Source organism: Pseudopodoces humilis, chromosome 24 (assembly GCF_049639895.1).
Source record: "Pseudopodoces humilis isolate 2021_Gansu_Grassland_sample_001 chromosome 24, ASM4963989v1, whole genome shotgun sequence".
Taxonomy (NCBI): domain Eukaryota; kingdom Metazoa; phylum Chordata; class Aves; order Passeriformes; family Paridae; genus Pseudopodoces; species Pseudopodoces humilis.
In genome coordinates this window covers 2,194,712-2,213,379 of record NC_142223.1, presented here as the reverse complement: position 1 = coordinate 2,213,379, position 18,668 = coordinate 2,194,712, and the positions used below count along the sequence as shown (strand labels likewise).

The 18,668-nt window shown below is 50.6% G+C and overlaps 2 protein-coding genes across 8 annotated transcripts; one reads left to right on the top strand and one right to left on the bottom strand.

Annotated features, from left to right (window-relative positions):
* Positions 1–2,584: 2,584 nt before the first annotated feature.
* On the top strand, positions 2,585–11,917 carry YBX1 (Y-box binding protein 1). Of its 4 annotated transcripts, XM_088066535.1 has the most exons (9): positions 2,589–2,749; positions 2,849–2,896; positions 3,267–3,330; positions 6,681–6,714; positions 8,770–8,859; positions 9,078–9,380; positions 9,742–9,821; positions 9,912–10,189; positions 11,542–11,917. In XM_088066535.1, exons 1-8 carry the CDS (start codon positions 2,740–2,742, stop codon positions 10,156–10,158), a joined length of 876 nt encoding a protein of 291 aa, XP_087922661.1. In that variant the 5' UTR covers positions 2,589–2,739; the 3' UTR covers positions 10,159–10,189; positions 11,542–11,917. The 4 variants fall into 4 exon arrangements, with proteins under 4 accessions (XP_005528346.2, XP_005528345.2, XP_005528347.2 ...); XM_005528289.3 differs by having other exon boundaries at positions 2,585–2,896; positions 11,547–11,917; XM_005528288.2 differs by having other exon boundaries at positions 2,585–2,896.
* Positions 11,918–13,960: 2,043 nt separating this feature from the next.
* LOC102109493 (claudin-16-like) lies at positions 13,961–18,201 on the bottom strand. 4 transcript variants are annotated; one of them, XM_088066514.1, is made up of 6 exons: positions 18,067–18,201; positions 16,522–16,718; positions 16,118–16,220; positions 15,014–15,178; positions 14,677–14,868; positions 13,961–14,135 (listed from the first exon to the last, which is right to left on the bottom strand). In XM_088066514.1, the coding sequence occupies exons 2-6, from the start codon at positions 16,708–16,710 to the stop codon at positions 14,044–14,046; spliced, it is 741 nt and encodes a 246-aa protein (XP_087922640.1). In that variant the 5' UTR covers positions 16,711–16,718; positions 18,067–18,201; the 3' UTR covers positions 13,961–14,043. The 4 variants fall into 4 exon arrangements, with proteins under 4 accessions (XP_087922640.1, XP_087922641.1, XP_087922642.1 ...); XM_088066515.1 differs by having other exon boundaries at positions 16,597–16,718; XM_088066516.1 differs by lacking the exon at positions 16,118–16,220 and having other exon boundaries at positions 15,014–15,173.
* Between the last annotated feature and the right edge of the window lie 467 nt (positions 18,202–18,668).

The window sequence follows — 18,668 nt, the reverse complement described above, 5'->3', positions numbered from 1 at the left end:
CTATAGGAATGAAATTGGGGCTGCTTGTCCTGTGTAGTGAGGAGAGCGCAGCTGAGGCTGCTTTTCTTCTCCCAGAACAGAGCTGGGAGCTCACCCACCTGGCAGGGGACAAGCCAGCACCCTGCACAGGGCTGGGTTCCAGCAGGAACTTCTCCTCCAGCTGTTTAAAGGTAAAGGACCTGTTTAAGTTAGAGTCTGTTCTGTCACAAGCAGGTGCTTCATCCCATGTGGAGAGATCCCATCCTTCCCTGGGCCAGCAGCTGTAGGGTGCACTCTGCCTGAGCTGGGCCAGCACTGACATGCTGGAAGAAGCTCCCACAGGCTTGGCTGTGCTCTTTTTTTTTTCTCATGGCTCTTTGAAATCCTGGCAGCAGGCTCTGGCTGTCAGCATTCCTATGTCCTCATTCCTGGGATTGCACAGCAGCTGAGGACACTCTCTTCTCTCCAGCCTGAGGCATGTCACTTTGTACCTGCAGAACATCAGGTGATAAAAGAAGCACAGACACCCCAATCCTTTCTTCCCCAGCCCCACAAATGCTTTGCAGAGGGCTTTTCCTGTGAGGGGAAGGTTGAAGATTCTCAACAGGCTGGCTCAGGTGCCTCAGGGAGCTATACCTGGCAGTGCTGTGCTGAGGTTTGCACTTCTGGCTGCTGATACCCAAATTCACCATTTTTTTCACCAGGGAAACTGGTTTATTTCTGGTCCAGGCTTAGCAGCACTTTTTCAGCCTGATGTATTTACGTCACTGCCATCAGCTGGTCTCAATTCCTGCATACAGGGGTCACAGAGCTTCCCCACATTAATTAAGAGTGGCAAATACATTACAACCTCTTTGTTGTTACATTGGCTAATTACATCCCATTATATTTCCATTCAACATGGAATGTGCAGGGTTCCAGCTTTCCAGCTTGTGTGCCTTGTTCCTTACCTGCTGGCTGAAAGTCTTCTCAAAGACCACATTTTTGGTTGAATTCCCCCGTGATGACATCACCCTTGTGTTGTATGTAGCAAATCTTAGAATGTCCTCCTGTAGAGGAGATGATGGAGCTCTTCTCAGCTCCAGCATCTTCCTCCAGCTGTGGATGCTGCAGCTAGAGATGGTGTTTCTGGTGGCCTGTGCATTTCCCTGAGGGTCTGAGCTGCCTCTGGACCCCACAGTGTTACCCCCTAAAAACATACTTGGGGCCCACAGTTTCAGCTGTTGGTGCATGACCCTGACATCCCCACAGATTTTCTCCCAGAGCTGAAGTTTTCTCCACCATTTTCTCCCTCAGGGCCTGGTGTATTCCTTAATTCCCATTCTACTGTAAGATTATTTTTTCAGGTGACTCACTAAGCAGCATCCAATTTTGACATCATTCTAGCTTCTTTATCCAGGTCATCATCCTGGTGCAGATCCTTTTGGGATTGTGTTATTGTTTTCAAGCCCTGCCCTTCATTAACTGAGCTGAAGATCAGGTGGAAGAGTTCCCAAGAGAGCTGGATGAGACCACTGTTCCTATGGATTGATGTGTTGGGTTGACCTTGGCCTCATTGGAGTCCCTCACCTGGCCAGGGTGGAATGTGGGGAACCAGGATGCTGAACTGGACAGTGATTTGTGTGCAGTGCCAAAAGGGCTGATCCCAAGGGGATTTTTGGTTGCAAAAATGGTGGGGTGGTGGGTCACCTCCCAGAGACCTTCTGGGTGGTTGCTGATGACTTTTCCCTCCTCTTATATCAGATAAATGACATAGTCAAGGCAGGGTTAGGAATCTGTGACCACCAGCCACATTTTTCAAGTGCCTAAGTAAAATTAACTTGTTGGACAAGGACAGGGTTTTCCTCTGGACCTTCCCTCTGGGGAATCCAGCAAGAGATGTCGGATATCTCCAGGCCGCTGTAAGTTGAAGACATAAGGGCAAGGAGGCAAAGAGGAGCTGGGAGGTGGTGCTTGGAGAACGGCTCCAGCAGGGTGAAGGACCCAGCAGCGATGCTTTCCCGGCAGCCTGGGTGGGTAGAAGGGCTCAGGGTGAGGAGCATCCCCCTCCCCACCGGGAACGATGCGATGCTTAGGGAAAAGCTGATTCCCCGCGGATCAGCTCAGTGCTGTAGCTCCACGTCCGTACGTGGATTAGGGAGCTCTGACACGGCTCCATTATTTCCCGTTGCTACTTAACGCTCCCGGGCCCTTTCTGGCCGTCAGTAACGGGAGCGGGCAGCGCTGTGGCCGGGCTGTGCCCGGCGAGCGGCGGCGCTCGGGGCCGGCACGGCACAGCGGCCACCGCCACATGGTCGCGCGCACTTCCCCGATCGTGCCCGTTGGGGGCGGGAGCACCGGCCGGAACGGCCAATCAGGGGCGGGGGCGGGGACTCCGGCCCGGCCGGTGAGAAAAGCTGGCTTGGCAGCCACGGGCGGAGTAGCCAATGGGCGCGCTCGCTCGAGGAAAGGCAGGTTTGGCGACCAATAGGATTTGGGCGGGGGGCGGTGCCCGCTTGGGGACAGACCAATGGGGTCGCTCTCCGTTTAACGGGCGGGCCGGGTGGCGAATTGCGGCGCGAGCGGGCGGGGCGCGCGGGGTGGCTAGCCGGTGCGCGCCGCCATTGTGGCCAGTTCGATCGGTATCGGGAGCGGAGAGCGGAGCTCAGCGAGCCCGGAGCAGGGAGCAGCCCCCCCACGGCCGGCCTCAGTCACCATCACACCGCGGGAGGCGGCGCAAACAGCAGTCACCACCACCGTCCGCACCGAACAGCCGCCGCCATGAGCAGCGAGGCCGAGACCCAGCCGCCCGCCGCCCCCGTCCCCGCGCCGGCCCCCGCCGCCCCCGCCGACTCTAAGCCAAACGGCGGGACCGGGAACGGGGGCAGCGGCCTGGCCTCGGCGGCGCCTCCCGCTGGCGGGGACAAGAAGGTCATCGGTGAGGGCAGCCTGGGGTCCCCGGGGTCCCGGGGTGGGCGGGAAGCCCCGATCCCCTGCCCCTCCCCCGCCATGGCTGAGGGTGGCGCGCGCTCCCTTCCCCCCCCCGCCATTCCCCCCCCCCCCGGGGCGGCGCGCGCCCCCTGCCCGCCCCCGGCGCGTGCCCCCGCTCGCTGGCGCGCGCCGCGGCCGTTAGCCGCCCCCCTCCGCCGCCCCCCCCCGCGCGCCGCCGGCCCCGCGTGCCGGGTGGGGGCGGGGCGGCGCAAGATGTCCGCCACGCGGGGCCTTTGTGCGCGCGCCCCGCCACGTGCCCCTGACGCGCCGCTCCCTCTCCTCCTTCCCTTCCCTTCCCCTCTGCCCCCTTCCCGCAGCAACGAAGGTTTTGGGAACAGTGAAATGGTTCAACGTGAGGAACGGTTACGGCTTCATCAACAGGTGAGAGCGCCCGGACGCGGCGGGCCTTGGCGCGGGGAGCGCGGGGAGGGGGCGCGGCGCTTGTGACAGGCAGGGCGGGGGGCGGCCGTGCCTTTGCCGCCTCTCGCCCCGCTCGGTAGAAGGAGCTGGTGAGATGAACCTTTTCTCCACCCTGGGGTTTCTGACCCGCTCGGGGTTTGGCCTGGTTGGCTTTTGGGTCCGTTAATCTGGGCAAGAGCCGCGCTCTCAAAGCGAGTCTGTTGCCACGGCGATGTGCCTTACATTATGGTCCTTTCTTTTATGGTGTTTTGGGGCTTTTTTTTTCCCCCTTTTAAGGATATAAAAGTATACTGGCTGTTAGCACACAGACTATTTGTTCAAACTCCGGCATGAAGTTCAGTCAATGCAGGCAAAAATTGCTTTGAGCACCTAGTAGTTCATACATGCTCTAATGAGGACACTCTCAACATGGTTGGAAAATGATCTAAAGCAGCATAATTCACACGGTCTGGTGTCACACTGAAATGTATGGATGGGTTATGTGAAACAAGTGCCTAGAAGGTTCCTTTTATGACAGTAGTTGGTGTGAAAAAACTGAACGCTTTGGGAGTTGTGTAAATGCATAAAGTAGGCCTGTCAGGGAGAGGAAGCGCTCTGCGAACAAGTTTTTAATAAATGGGCAATTCTTGGCCCCACTGATAGGGGAGGCCTCCCTGGAGTGTTGCCAGAGCTGTTTCCCTTAATTCGTGGTACTTACATTCCCCAGTCTCGGAATGTGGCTAAAAACTGAGGAATTCCCACTTTAGGGCAGCAAGTGTAGTGTTATTATTGGACCTTGTGTTTATGTTTGGTTTAAACACTGCCTTTTTGAACTGCCTGCTCCTTTATGAACTAGTCTGAATTGTGTGTCAAGCTCCTGAATTGGTTTTGTGTGTGCAGCTTTACAAACTTGCCTCCCAGTCTGCCCAGTTTGCATTGTTCACACCGTGCTTCAGATCCCAGTGTTGTGTAGTCACCAGTGCCGGGAGCTGTCGTGTCTCTGGCCTTGGAAACGCCTCCCAAGTCCCAGCCACAAACCCCACCTCGAGGGAAGGCTTTTCCTGTTCCCTCAGTAGTGAAAATGTTCTGTGATGTCAGTCAAGCAAGGAAGCAGCAGCAGCTAGTTGAGACATCCGAGTAGCTTCCCCAGTCATTACTTTGGCAGCTGTTTAATCCCTGAGGTTGCCATTTGTAATGAGAAACGCAGCATGATCTCGTATTATCAAGAGATTAGAGCCTGGTAACTGAAGGGGAGGACATTTCCTCAGCTCTGGAATCTTTGCCTGGCTGCAGGGAAGCTGTGCTGGGAGCTCCTGGCCTTGCATGGCTCTGCTTTAGCCAGGTCTGCTTTCAGATAAAATGAGCCTTTGGAACTGAAATGAGCTTTGATGTATGTGCATGCTCACTTCAGGTATTTTCTGTGTGTTTTTAATGTTAGAAGTGTGATTCTGTTCCATAATAGGAAGGAGTTTGAATTCTGGGTCTTTGATGGCTGTTTCTCATGTTTGCCAAAATAAAAAGTAGATATGCAAAAGCTGCTGGCTTGGTCTGTACCGTAACTGGAGCTGCACTGTCTGGCATGGTATTTGGTGCCCTGCTGAACTTGGCATCTTTGTCTGTCTGCTTTTCTGTTTCCCTTTTTCTAATATATTTTTGTGGATAAAAGGCATGAATAGAAGAGTTGCATAGTGAAAAAGTCAGCTAAATTATCTGTTCAGCCATCAGAATGGGTGTATCTCTTGTACCCTTCCAAATTTTCTTTGAAAAAGTGATGGTCCTGCTGTTCCATCATCCACATGACAGCGTGCTTGCTGGAAAACAGCATTGGGAGTGGAGTGGCCAGTGGTGTGAGGCTGTAAAATGGCCTGGTGTGTTTTTCACTTGACTTATTGAGCTCTGTGTGACCCAGTCAGTTGTCAGCCCAAAACTCCAATGTCCTCTTGAATGGAAACCGCTTTGCAAAAGGATGTTAAAAACAAGTATCTGGTCTGATTGTCCAAAATTCAGCTTGAGCAAAAGTACAAGGTGTCCACTCTTGTGGATTAGCACTTCCTACCACTGTTTTTCAGGTGAGGATGAGGAGAGGTGCTCAGCATTTTTGCTAGAAACATATTAGTATGCTCTTGTGAAGGTTTTCAGCGTTTTGGACATTGTGTTTTGAAGAAGAGTCTTTTAGCTTTGGCTTTGCGAGGGCTTCTGGGTGCTGCATCGTGGGGCTTTGGAGATGAGATCAGAATGGCTCTGCTCTGCTGCCTTTTGGCTGCCTTTTCCCAGTAACCTTTGAGGTTTGTAGGCATCAATTTCAAGAGGAAACAAGGAGACTTATTTTTACTGGTGATGCCTGACAGAATAGCTGTAGCTTGGACAGAGTTTCTGGAAGAAGTTTAATTGTCAATTCTTGCTTTTTAAAGCTGGGGTGAGGAGCACCTGGCTTTATCTTACTAAAAACCAATCCAAGTATTCTGTTACTACTATGAGCACTCCAGTTCAGAGCATGTTTTCACACAAGTCTACTTATGCCTTTAACCAGTCATTCTGGGAAATAAAAGCCACTTCGGTGTTGATTCAAACTATGTTCATGTAGTAATGAAACTTCACACTGTGGTGAGGGTGGGTTGGTGAGATGGGAGCTGGGATGTCAGTGCTTCAGGAGTGGGGGAGATGGCTTGTGCAGCTCCAACCAGCGCTAGGGTGTCTCTGTTGTACAGAGCAGAACAGAAACTTCTCACTGAAGCTGGTACTGAGCTGTGGTTGTTTGGGCTCATGGCAGTTGTGGAAGCTTTGCCAGGGTCATGCTGAAGGATGGGTGCTCTTGGGTCCTTACAGATACAGACCCGAGCTGTTTTCTGTTTCTTGAGAGGGGAGACCAGGGCTTGGCTGACTGTGCTGCCTTCAGGGGCAGCTGGTGTTGCTGTTCCTCAGGTGAGTGAAACATTGAGGGGAGGTAAGTGAGGCTCCAGTGGCAAAGGCAGAGCTGCTTCCAAAAGCTGCAGTAGCCAGTCTCCCACAGAGCACTGCTGGGAAGGAGTCAGTGGTCACTGTCAGGTGTTCAGACATCTCCATTGATGGAACGTGAAGGATGAAGGGGTGTGCAACAGTGAGGAGGAGAGTGCCTTACTCAACCTTCAGCACGTGCTTTGCACTTCGTGTAAGCTGCCTGCTGATCTCTTTCCTACATGCAGTAAGCTGATAGGAACTAGTTGAGAGCAGGTTGAGGAGTAATGCTCAAAGCCTGTTATGATAGATCTGCATTTTGTTTCTGTGCCAAACAACTGAATTTTTAATTCACTGTGCATTTTATTCACAATTTTAAATTTCCTGTTATCTTGCAGGAATGACACCAAGGAAGATGTGTTTGTCCATCAGGTAAGATTTCCTTGAAACTGAAACATACTCCCTCTCAGAACCTGACTGTGCCTGACCCATTTAAATAGGGCTGAAGTTGTGGAAGAGCTTTACAAACAACTTTTTCTTGGTTGCATTGCAAGTAGAGCCTGCTTGTACTTTGGGGTTTTGCACATTGGCTGAGTGGGCGGATGGTGTACAGTGATGAGAACTGAATTGCACTGGCTGCCAGCATAGGCTTGGAGATATCTTCTTGGAGTCCAGTCATCTTGTGGATTCATACAGTGGTTAAATAAGCCACTGGAAATAAAGTTAAATTAAAAGCTTGCAGCAGGGAAAGAAATTACGTAAACTGAGGGATGAAGTGCCAATGAAGCTCTTTTTTTCATGGGCAAAATTATAGATTTTATTGCTCTAAAGTTTCAATGAAAGTCTACAAACATTTTAGTAGGGGCCTTTCAATTTAACTGGTATGTATCCTTAGATAGAATGTTTGGCAAACAGGAAAATAGCCTCTGGAAAATAGCCCAAGACTGCACACCACACCTGTGTCTTACTTGATATGGAGCAGGTTTGCCTTAGTTTAGTTTGTCTGAATTGCACATTTGTGATCAGCAATTTGCTTTTAGCCCTTTCTCGCCCAAGATCTTGTTAGTAAGCAGCCCACAAATAATTCCTGGTGGAGCCTGGTTTACTTCTGGCATTTAGGAGTCCATGGGTCATTCTTTTATCTCAACTTAGGGATATGCTGCTGTTGTTAACACAAAGGAAGGGAAAAGCAATGTCTGGGAAACGTTTTGTGTTTATCATCTCTCAGCTTCTTGCTTGTTCTTTGTGTGAATTACCAGCTTTTAGAGGCACTGGTTTGTGAGAGGTTATACATACCCTGAGGGGGAGCTTTCACACCCAATTGGCAAGTTAGGGTCACCTGTAAGTGATCTTGACTTACTGGTTGTGTTACAGGACTTGGCATGTAGCTACTATCTATGTTTCTGAAATAACACTTTGGTAATGGTTTTATTGTAATATTTTCTACATAAATAAAAACAGTTAAAGGGCTCTAATCTGAAAGAAATCAGGTTGAGAAGTTTTAGCTGTGTATGCTTTTCTTCTCCATCCCTGTTACATAGCTCAGGTATCACAAAAAGCTGTTGGACTGGCTGCTGTTGACATAAGGCTTTCCTTAAAGTTACTGAGCCTTGAGGGTATGTTTTTCCATTGATTTTGTTACATTTAGGGGGCAAAAATCTAATCAAATTGTGTGACAGGTATTTATGTTAAAGTTGTTATACTTTTATTGCCCTTCAGTTAAAGTGTTTGATAAGCAGAACATGGCTGAGCATGGTGTGTATTGAGTATTAACTTGTCTGTCAAAGATGTCGTTCAGTACTGCAGAGCACTGAAACTGAGTCTGTTCTAGTGATGTTGTTTGACTGGTGGCCACTCATGCAGAGATTGTCTGGTGCTGACACCTTGAAGAAGCCGATCCTTACTGTGCAGTACACAGCTGGAGTAGATTTAGGATTAATTGATTAGTCCTGTGGTAGAAACGATAGTGTTGGAAGCTTTGGAGGAGGAGATCTCTTGATACCTGGCCATTTTTATTTTTACAGAGTATGGAACACAGAAGCTGCTGTGTCCTGTGGTGTGTGGGAAATAATGAAGGGCTGGAAATCCAAGAGGGTGATTGGAAAGGCTGATATATTGGTGTATAGGCTTCAGAGGAATGTATAACTACCATAGTGATGTTGAATATTAAACTCTGATTAGGAATCCTTTAGCCAGTGTGTGGTGTGGGAGTTTTCCTCTTTGTTTTCAAACTGCCTTTTTAGCCAGCAGACAGCATGCTGACAGGTGCTTCCAGTTAATGGTAAAGCTGTTGCACATTTCACATAGTCTAGAGCATAATACCAGGTATATTTTATGACTTCTTGGATTTTCCCAGTGATTTGGTTGCTTTTTTAGGAGTACATGTCTTTCTCCTAAGATAAAAAAATTGAGTATTTAGTAATCTTAAAAGAAATAAAAAGTCTTCCTTTGTATTCTTACACTGTGCCTGCACTGTTGTGTTGTTAGACTGCCATAAAGAAGAATAACCCCAGGAAGTACCTCCGCAGCGTAGGAGATGGAGAGACCGTGGAGTTTGATGTGGTTGAGGGAGAAAAGGTAAACACATGTCTCGGGTATCAGAGCACACGTGGAAAACTCAGATTGCAGGCTTTGCTGTGATGCCTGTGGTTCGAGTTGATGCCTCATGACATCCAAGGAGGTGAATGGTTTTTCATTTCTTCACAATGTGGATGTAAATCATTGCTCAGCACTAGACTGTTACACTGCAGCTGGTGGGAGAGTGATGTTTCCCTAACGCTGTTTCCACTCTTTAGGGCGCGGAGGCAGCCAATGTCACAGGACCTGGTGGAGTTCCAGTGCAGGGCAGTAAATACGCAGCAGATCGTAACCATTACAGACGATATCCACGTCGTAGGGGTCCTCCACGCAACTACCAGCAAAACTACCAGAACAGTGAGAGTGGGGAAAAGAATGAAGGAGCAGAGAACATACCAGAAGGTCAAGCCCAGCAACGCCGTCCCTATCGCAGGCGGCGGTACCCACCTTACTATATGCGTAGGCCCTACGGGCGTCGTCCACAATATACCAACCCTCCCGTGCAGGGAGAGATAGTGGAGGTAATGTTTGCCTGACATATGATGCTAAACGGGCTTGGTTGCTTTGCAGCAGGGTGATGGGATGCGCCTTTTGGCACTTCTTGTGTCAAAATCAACACTCCAGATGATTTTGGTAAGGTTTAGCAGTAATGTGAAATGAAGTAGCTGAAGGTGTCCTTGTTGCAGCTTGTAAAAAGCAGAGTGTTGCAATTCGTGTGATTAATTGGAGGATTCTCCATCGTGTGCACACCTGTTCCCTAAAACTGCTGTTCACCTTGACTGAACTGACAGCCTTCCAGCTCCTTTGTCACAGCCTGACAAGCTGTGGAATTAGCTCATTTCTGGTTGGGGCTGAGGGGGTCTGTGGCCTGATGTCTTGCAGGGTGCTGACAACCAGGGTGCAGGAGACGGCAGACCAGTCAGGCAAAACATGTACCGGGGTTACAGACCAAGATTTCGCAGGTATGCTGCACATCAGCTGCTGCTCTTAGCCTTGTCCAGCGGCAGAGCCGGGACATGGTGATGCTCAGGTGCTGCATGGTTAAAGCCTAGCTTGACTTTCAGGGGTCCTCCTCGTCAAAGACAGCCTAGAGAGGATGGAAATGAAGAAGATAAAGAGAACCAAGGGGATGAAACCCAAAGTCAGCAGCCACCTCAACGTCGGTACCGCCGTAATTTCAACTACCGACGCAGACGCCCAGAGAACCCTAAACCACAGGATGGCAAAGAGACGAAGACAGCCGAACCACCAGCTGAGAACACGTCCGCTCCCGAGGCTGAGCAGGGCGGGGCTGAGTAAATACCGGCTTAACATCTCTACCATCATCCGGGTGCGTGAGCAGGGGCCTGGGGATGCCTTTTGCTGACTTTCTTTTGATGCTTTTAATTTGTGCCTTAGAAGGTTTGGATTCTTCTTGCTCATGTGTGCTGTAACTGATCTGTGTGTCTGCAGAGCTCTGTGAGGCTTTGTTGACTAATTGGAAGGTCTTAGTTACAAGCTTGAATTGTCATTGATGGAATACTGCTACACTTTAAATCTTGGCTGTGTGTGGTAGTTCAGGTGTACAGCAGTCTCTGCTCACCCAGAAATTCAAGCAGTGCAAGTGTAAAGACTTGGAAGTAGTCAGGAGAAGCATGTGCTGGGATTTACCCAGCTGAGTCCCTAGATCCTCCCTGGATGGCATTGAGACCTGAGCATCCATTTCTACAAAGGTGTTGTGGAATTAGCAGGAGTGTCTCAGGAGCAACTTTTTATCTAATCAGAGTGCTGGAAATAACGGTGGAAATGGTGCTTTTGTCAGAGCTGTGGGAGCTGTGTCGCAGTACTGAGGTGTGGACTTGCGAGGGTTGTGTGCAGGGCAGGGGCCAAAGGCTGGGTTAGGCAAAGGAACCTGGCTGCAATTTAAGCTTTTTTGGTGCTGACTCCTGAGGGACAGTTCTGCTAATTTAGGAATGTTTTCATTGCCAGAACTTTACCTGTTGTGCATTTCTTGTCACTGTGTGTGTGTGTGTGTCCCATTCCTTTTGTCACTTGCTCTTTGCTCACTAGCTGGAGGGCAGGAAAGTGGAAGAGGCATTTAGGCTGTAGTGGGTGCAGACTGAGTGGTCACATTGAGGGGATGGACAGGGGCTAGAGGAGTGGGGCTGGGAGAAAAGCTCAGTGTTGGCAGCAGCTGCAGCCTCCCCAAACTGTGGGAGCTTCAGTCACTGCCCAGGCTGTGCTGCAGTGATCTCTGTGCACTTCTGGTGAACATTTGTTGTATCCTGGTATTCATCTTTGTGGTCAACACCTCCTGGATGAATTCTTAAAAATATGAGCTTCAGAAGGATACCACAATGGCACCTTGGTTCCTCTTGCTGTCTGGTAGTATTGGAGAATATTTGGTTTAGTTTCTGTGCTCTGAGCAGTGGCTGAATGTCAGCAGAGCCTGGTGGGAGCAGCCCTCCCCATGACCAAAGGATCCTGTTGGGTTTAAGCTCACTGAGAGCTCTCCTTGGAGTCCGTGGCATTGCTCCTGTGGGAAGGTGGCTGGTGTGGTTGCATGGGGTGAGGGTTGGTCTGTGAGCTTGTGACTGGCAGCTTAGGGTGAATTTTTGAGTTGCAGGTGTTGGTACACAAAGCATCCCTGTAACCCTTTGTCACCTGTCTGATCAGCCTTTTTTTTTTTTCCTTCTTTTTCAGTTTAGTCATCAAAGAAAAGACTTTAAGAAATGAAGAAGAAAACGAAATTCCAGCAATAAGAAATGAACAAAAGAATTGGAACTGAAGACCTTAAGTGCTTGCTTTTTGCTGTTGACCAGATTACTAGAACTATCTGCATTATCTATGCAGCATGGGGTTTTTATTATTTTTACCTAAAGAATTCTCTTTTTGGAAATGATAAACACGTTTTTTAAAAGCCTGTTTTTTCTCAATATACCTTTAAAAGTTTGTAAATTGTTTCATATCTGGTCACGTTGAGATTTTTAAGAACCTCATTTTTAATTTGTATGAAGTATACGCCTGATTTTTTCAAGTCAAACTGCAAGCATCTGTTAATAAAGGTCTTAAAGAGTTACCATGTGTGCTTAGGTGTTTTAAACCCACTTTTGTTTGAAAGGGATTTAAGTATTCATAGAAGGTTTGGGAAAAAATGTGATTGCTTTACTCTTTGGGCATACAAGGCTGGTGGGGTAAAATAGAAAAATGGAAGTAAAACCCATGGAGATGCAGTTGAGTGACAGTGGAGAAGGATGGGCAGGCACAGAGGGCTGGGAGTGCCTGGTGCTAAGACCCAGTGTGTTTCCAGGAGCTGTTTGCTGGAGCAGCTTGGCTGTGTCCTTGCTGGGGTACAGCACTTGCAGAACTGAGGTGGTGTGAGGGTGCTTAAAAAAAAGGGCAAAAAAAACCCCATTTCCCAGAAATGATGGAATACCACATTGGTTTGGGTTGGAGGAACAAGGAACTTTAAAGCTCACCTCATCCCCTATCCTGCCATGGGCAGGGACACCTTCCACTATCCTAGGTTGCTCCAAGCCCTGTCCCAGCTGCCCTTGAACACTTGCAGGGGTGGGGTAGCCACAGCTTCTTGGCACCTCGTGCCAGATTCTAGATTCCAAAAAATCCCAAACTTGTCATTGGTGCTGTAGCATAACTGCTCAGGGCTGTGCTGCAGAGCCAGCTGTTCCCCCAGGGGTGCAGAAGCACAGTCAGAGCTGTGCTTTGTGCCAGAACTGGCTTTGGCTGCACCCCATGGTGTGAACTTGGGGAGTGGGGGCTGCTCCCCCTTGTCTCTGCCCAGCTGAGCCATGCTCTGACACGAGATAGAACCACTGCAGAGCACCTGCACGAGGGGGTGGCTGTCCAGTGGCAGCTTCTGGGACCTTTCTACACACTAATGAGCTCTGTGCTCATAAATCATTTTCCTGTGGGTTCCAGTGTCCCAACAGTCCCAGTGCTCCAGGCTTTGCTCTCCAAGCACCTTCTGATGCTCCCACCTGCCCATCCCCTGGCTGTGCCATCTGTGAGCATCCTGACAGTGCTGTTTGACAGCAAAATCTCATCTCTGTTCCTTCCTGACACTCAGTGTTGGGATTTTCTCCTTTCCCAGGTCCCTGTGGTGTTGCTGGTGACAGGGACAGCCTTGTCCTGGACATGCCATCTGGCAGAAGTGTAAGAACCTGCAATAAACAACGGCTTTGCTGCCTTTTGGCTTCATGTGATGGGGCAAATGGCTCAAGAGGACTCTTGCAGCTCCTGTGCATTCTGGATGCAGGTGCTTTGCAGCCTGGCTGGGCTGCAGGAGTGGCACTGCAAGTCTTCACTTGCAAGTCTGTCTCTTTTGGGACTGACTGTGCCCCTGCAGCACTGTCTGCTCAGCCTGGAGCTCGACCTGCCACCCCTCAGGGGACAGTGCTGAGGAGCTTCTGCTTGGTTTCCCTGTGCTGCAGAGGTGTCTGTGTGCTTAGCTTGGGGTGAGGAGTAAGGGAATGAGGCCAAAACTGGCATTCAGTAATTGAGGGTGGTGGGGATTGAGTTGTGACTTCAGGTTCTGATTTGTTTTCATAATGGTTTGCAAATGCTGAAGTAATTCCCATTTTGTGTGAACTTAAAAACTGCACTCTGCTGGTAGAGATCTCCATCAGGCTTCAGCCTGACTCACCTTGTGTCTGGTGTGTATGGCTTCGGTGTTCCTTGGTGATCCCCCATGAGAACATCGATAACCAAGTGTTCAGACTCCTGGTTTTACCCCGTTCTTGAGCACAAACTTTGTGCTGCCCTGTACCCAAGCCCAGGGAAGGTTTCCTGTGGGGCTGGTGTGGGAGGAACCAGGACTGCCAGCCACATGGAGTCAGTGCTGCTCTGTGCAGAAAAGTCTTCCCAATGAATTCCCCCAGAGCATGGGCTGAGCAATGTCAGAGCAGCTACTGTGCCCTCAGGGTCCTGACAGCTTTCTTGGGAAACATCTTTTCCTAAAGCAACACTTTTCTGGGATTTATTTCATGAAACCTGGCTGGAAGTGGAGGAAAAACCCCTTCCCTGGCTGAGTGCTGCAGTACCCTCGCTTCTAGAGCCAGCTGGCTGTGTCAGAGCCTGGAAGCAAGCTGCAGAAATGTCTCAGTACAGGTTCTAGTGCTTTAATGGGGTCAGATGGCAGGGAGGGGGTCCCACATCGGGGCTGGGTGCAGGAGGTGCTGCTGCCCATCACACACAGGAATCCATGGCATACATCTTGCTGGTGGCTGTTCGGCCCCGGGGCCGGGGATGCCTCTGGGGTGGGCAGTGGCTGCTGGGGGCTGCCAGGAAAGAGTTGGGGTTGTCATAGGGTGACTTGGGGCTGCCACAGCACGGGGACACGGCAGGAGAAAGGAGCTCGGACAGCCAGAAGGGTTAACTTGCACCCCATGGGACCAGGCACAAGGGATGGAGATGATGTCTGGGGAGGAATCACCTGCCCAATGTCCCTGACAGGGAATTTACACCTGGCCACTGGCTCAGGCTTTGGCTGGTGACAGGGATTCAGGTCCAGCACAGTTCCTGCTCTGAGTAAACATCTGCATACCTTCACCAGGACCTGGAGGCCCACAGATGTGCATGGGCCCCTGCACCCTCTTCATGCCCTTAAAGGGTTTATGGGGCCCCTCACTCAGCCCTGTTCTGCCTTGTGTAGCCTCCCCAGCCAAGGGGCACAGGCACAAGGGACAGGACAAAAGGGGTTCCCCTTGGTTAGGCTGGACCCTGCAAGAAGCCCCTGTGCCCCCTGAGCTGATCCTTCACTCCTTGTCCCTGCAGGGCAAAAGCCTTGAGATAGGATGAGGTGGAACGAGCCAGACTGACCTGTGCAGGAATAGAGGCAGCAGGTCAGCAGGACAGATGCCACAAAGCAGCCAGTGGAGCCAGCCATCCCCAGCCAGCACGACCAGCCAAAGTCATAGTGGACTCCCAGGAATATATTGTGTGCCACCAGCATGGCCCTCTCCACGTAGACATCCACTGCATACCACACGGAGCCTATGAGCCCCAGGATGCCTAGGAGGAATGAGGCTTGTTAAAAGGAACCACAGAACCCCCTGTGATCCCCAAACCCCACTGAGGGGGTGCCCACAGCTCCCAGCGTGATCCCCAGCTCCCCATGGGACATGAGCTCTGCTCCCAAGCTCTCCCAGCCACGCACTCCCAGCACCGAGGATGGCTCCAGCTCCATAGCACATCTTCAGCTTGACACAAGGATCTTCCTTAAGGAACGTGATGCAGTCCAGCCCAAGGATCAGTGTAGCCAAAGCCAGGCCAGCCAGGAGATCTGCTGTGATCATCAGGGTCCGTGTCACCACGATCTTCACTGGGCAGGGAAGTTAAAAACAACCAGAAATGGGAATGAGGAATTATCAGAGGAACAGGTCTCTCCACTTCCAATTTCTGCCCATGTCCTTTTCAGTCACCCAGCACACCAGTGGCCATCACACTGGAACCCACCAACCCCATCCCTGCCATGGGCCAAGGGAATGTGCTCAACAAGCTCATCAGAAACTTAATAAGGACTTAAACCTATGATTAGACCATCTCAAGAAACCAAACAACTCAAGGTACACCCATCAGCACCTGGTATGTGGTCACCTGCTCAAGCCATTCTTGAGCAGAAGACACTGCTGTCCACACTGGTTTTTTCCTCCAAGTTGTGTAGTAGGTGTTTTGAACAGCAAATGTCAATATTCCCGTGAAAAAACAAGAGCTGGCATGGATCACATCACCAGCTGTGATGGGCCTGTGCCCTGCAGAGCTCCCTTCTCCCCAGAGCAAGGTGGCAGCCCCCTTTAGTCCATATCAAATACTTTCCTTCTCCGCTGCCTGAATCTGTGTTGTTCCATGTCATGACCAGCACAAGGGTTCTCTCTGCAGGGCTTGATGTACCCTGTGCAGGCCAGAAGAAACGTCCCTACCCTGATGTGACTGTCCCTGAGCTGTGGCCCAGGACAGTGGGAATGATCCTTGCTCTGCCTGCAACATGGTGGGTTGCAAATCCTGGGCTCTGCATGCCAGGACACCTTTGTTGTGAGGTGACACAGCTTCACAGCCTCTTCTCTGCCTGATGACCCCAGGGCAGATGTGGCTGAACCCTGAGTTGCTGCCAAGGCCAGGCTGTTGGGGCAGGAGACCGGGAGCAGCCCCAGGCTGGTGTGGCTGACTGACAAAGGGCAGCTCAGTGCAATGAAAATCACTTTCCCTCTTCCCTTTCAAGAAGACTCTGAGCTGTGAATGCCTCCAGGCCAGGTGAGCTCACCTGGGTGGTCAGCCAGAATGGAGTCATACTGGTCACAGGTCCTGACCCCGTCCTGCATGTTGGTGACACACTCCCTCCAGAGGCCCCTGCACTTGTGACTTACCTGGAAGCAGGAGAAAGGCACTCATGCAAAAAGCACCGGAGTCTCCCCAGCTTCCCATGGATCTCCCAGCCCAGCAGGGCAGATTTCAGGCTCCCACCACTACACCTGGACGTGTCCCATGACTCCCTGCCCATCCCTGCTCTGTGTTTTCTCCTGCTCCATCCCTCTTATCTCTATAATTGTCTAACCCTTCAACTCAAAAAGCACTGGGTTTGTCCCACCACGTCCCTTTTCCGAGCCTGTGGAGACATGGTGCAACCTCATGGATGGCAAGGCACCCACCTTGCTCTCAGCTGCTCACCTTGAGGACGATGGTTGCTCTGCTCACCTTAGAGGTGGCTACTCTGCTCACCTTCCAGCTGATTGCTCTGCTCACCTCCAAGCTGTCATCAGCATTGACCATCCAGCAGTCCGTGCACGTGGCCAGGAGGAGGAAGAGTGTGGAGAGAAGAGCGAGCCCAAATGCTGTCACCTGCAGGGCTGCACCCATGGGCTGAGCTGCAAGGGCACAGAGATGTTCACCAACTCTGCTCTGGCTACTTCCACACACCCAATCTTCCACTGACAAAGTGCCACCAAGGCCAGGCACCCTCTGGATCCCCAGGAGTCATCTGGGTCCTGTCTCACAGTGCTCACTTGCTGTCAAAATGCTCTGAATATCCTCAGCCAAGGTTGGGCCACCAGGTTTACATGCAGAGAGAGCTTTTAGACACACAGTAATTTTCTAGTGGAATTTCCCACATTGGCTCCCTGTCCTCCAAAAAGAACCTGCCAACCATCAGTATTTGCCCTTTGGGAACCAAGAGCTGCTGGAAACTACTGTCAAATAACTGCTGCTACAAAATCCTGTGACCTAAGCACGTCTCCAGAGAACCTCTAGAGACCTCCACACCTGCTTGTCTTGGTGGGTACATCCTCTGCCTTTTCTTGCTTTTGTTTTTTACTCCAAGAAAAGCTGTGAGGTGTTGAACATCCAGGTTGGAGCACAAGCAAGTGTCCCAAGGAGGTGTCCTAATCTTAAACACAAGCCCAAAGACATATCTCCCATTCCAAAGGCTGCTGGGGCATGATGTGGGTGCCCTGAGGAGCTGCCAGGGATTTTCACAGAGCAGAAGGGATGGCACCATTTGTTTTCCATTCCTGGATGGAGGAACTCTGGATGAAGGAACTCTGCAGAGAGGGGAGTTGTGTCCAAGGTATGAGCAGGGGACATTGTGCCTGCAAACCCTGGGCAGGAATCCTACTTTGCCATGTTTTACAACCCAAAATGCCAAACATTTTACTGCCTGAAGCTGCAACCACTTTGGACAGCCCTTTGGACAGGGCTTCATACAAATGCGTTAATTAGCAAGACCAGATGAGTTTCTGAGCCACGTGGGTTAATTACCATGAGATGATAACTCATCATCACCAGAGGCTGCCCACCCTGGCATGGCACAGGCTCCCTGTGGGGCAGAGCTGGGAAGGAGGGTCGTGGTCCCCATGCCCAGTGTGCCCCATTCTCTCCCCAAATCCCCTCTTGGGAGGTCACTGGGAGTGGAGGCATCACTCTCCCCTCATCTCTGAGCACTTCCATCAGCTTCACTCCGAGTGGGCAGTCTCTTAAACTCCAATTTACAATAATTTTTTTAAATTCCCCAGGCTCCCTTCTGAGCTATCTCCCCAGAACCCTGTTTCTGCTACAACCCAGCTGTTTTGGAACCTTTGAAGAAAATCTGCTCAGCCATTTCAGTTAAATGAGCAAGAAAAAAAAAAAAAAAAAAAGAAGAGAAAGAAATTCTTAATGCTGGGAAAAACCAGCCCTAAACCTTGATGATAAATAAAAGGGGTTCATGGGGAGCATTACCTTCACTGCAGGCTCATCCTGGATGCAGTGGGATGATGACAGAATCTCTTTGTTGCTGATGGTTTAGGATAGGGATGTAGGTCTAGAAGGCTTTTAAGCGCAGATGGGATTGGATCCTGATTTACCTGATGGAGTCAGGGGTACTCAGCACCAGCTGGAGCTTGCTCTGGACTATTTAAGGTCTGTCCAAGGTGGGCTTTGTGCTCTGAGACATGATGGGCATCCCTGCAGTTAGAGCAGTCATAGGCTGGGAACGGAGCCTCCCCAAAAATGTCACGTGGGGAAACCACTGGAAACCTGCTGGGAGCTCTCCCCAGGTGTGTCCTGGACAAATAACCCCTGTTTTTTTAATTAGACCTTTCAATTCCTGCCTAAGAATGAGTGGCCTAAGACACTGGGGTGGCCTAAGGTCCAGGAGTGGTCCAGAGTTCAGAGGCTTGGGAGGGGCCAAAGAAAGGAACTGGAATGCCAGGGTGATAATGAACCTCTTTGGATAGTAATTAAGACCTTCCTATTTTCCTCATTAAGCAGAAAACAAGTGAAAACCACTGCAGAGGTGATGGCTCAGGCACTGCTGGTGCCTGTGACCCTGAGCAGCAGCA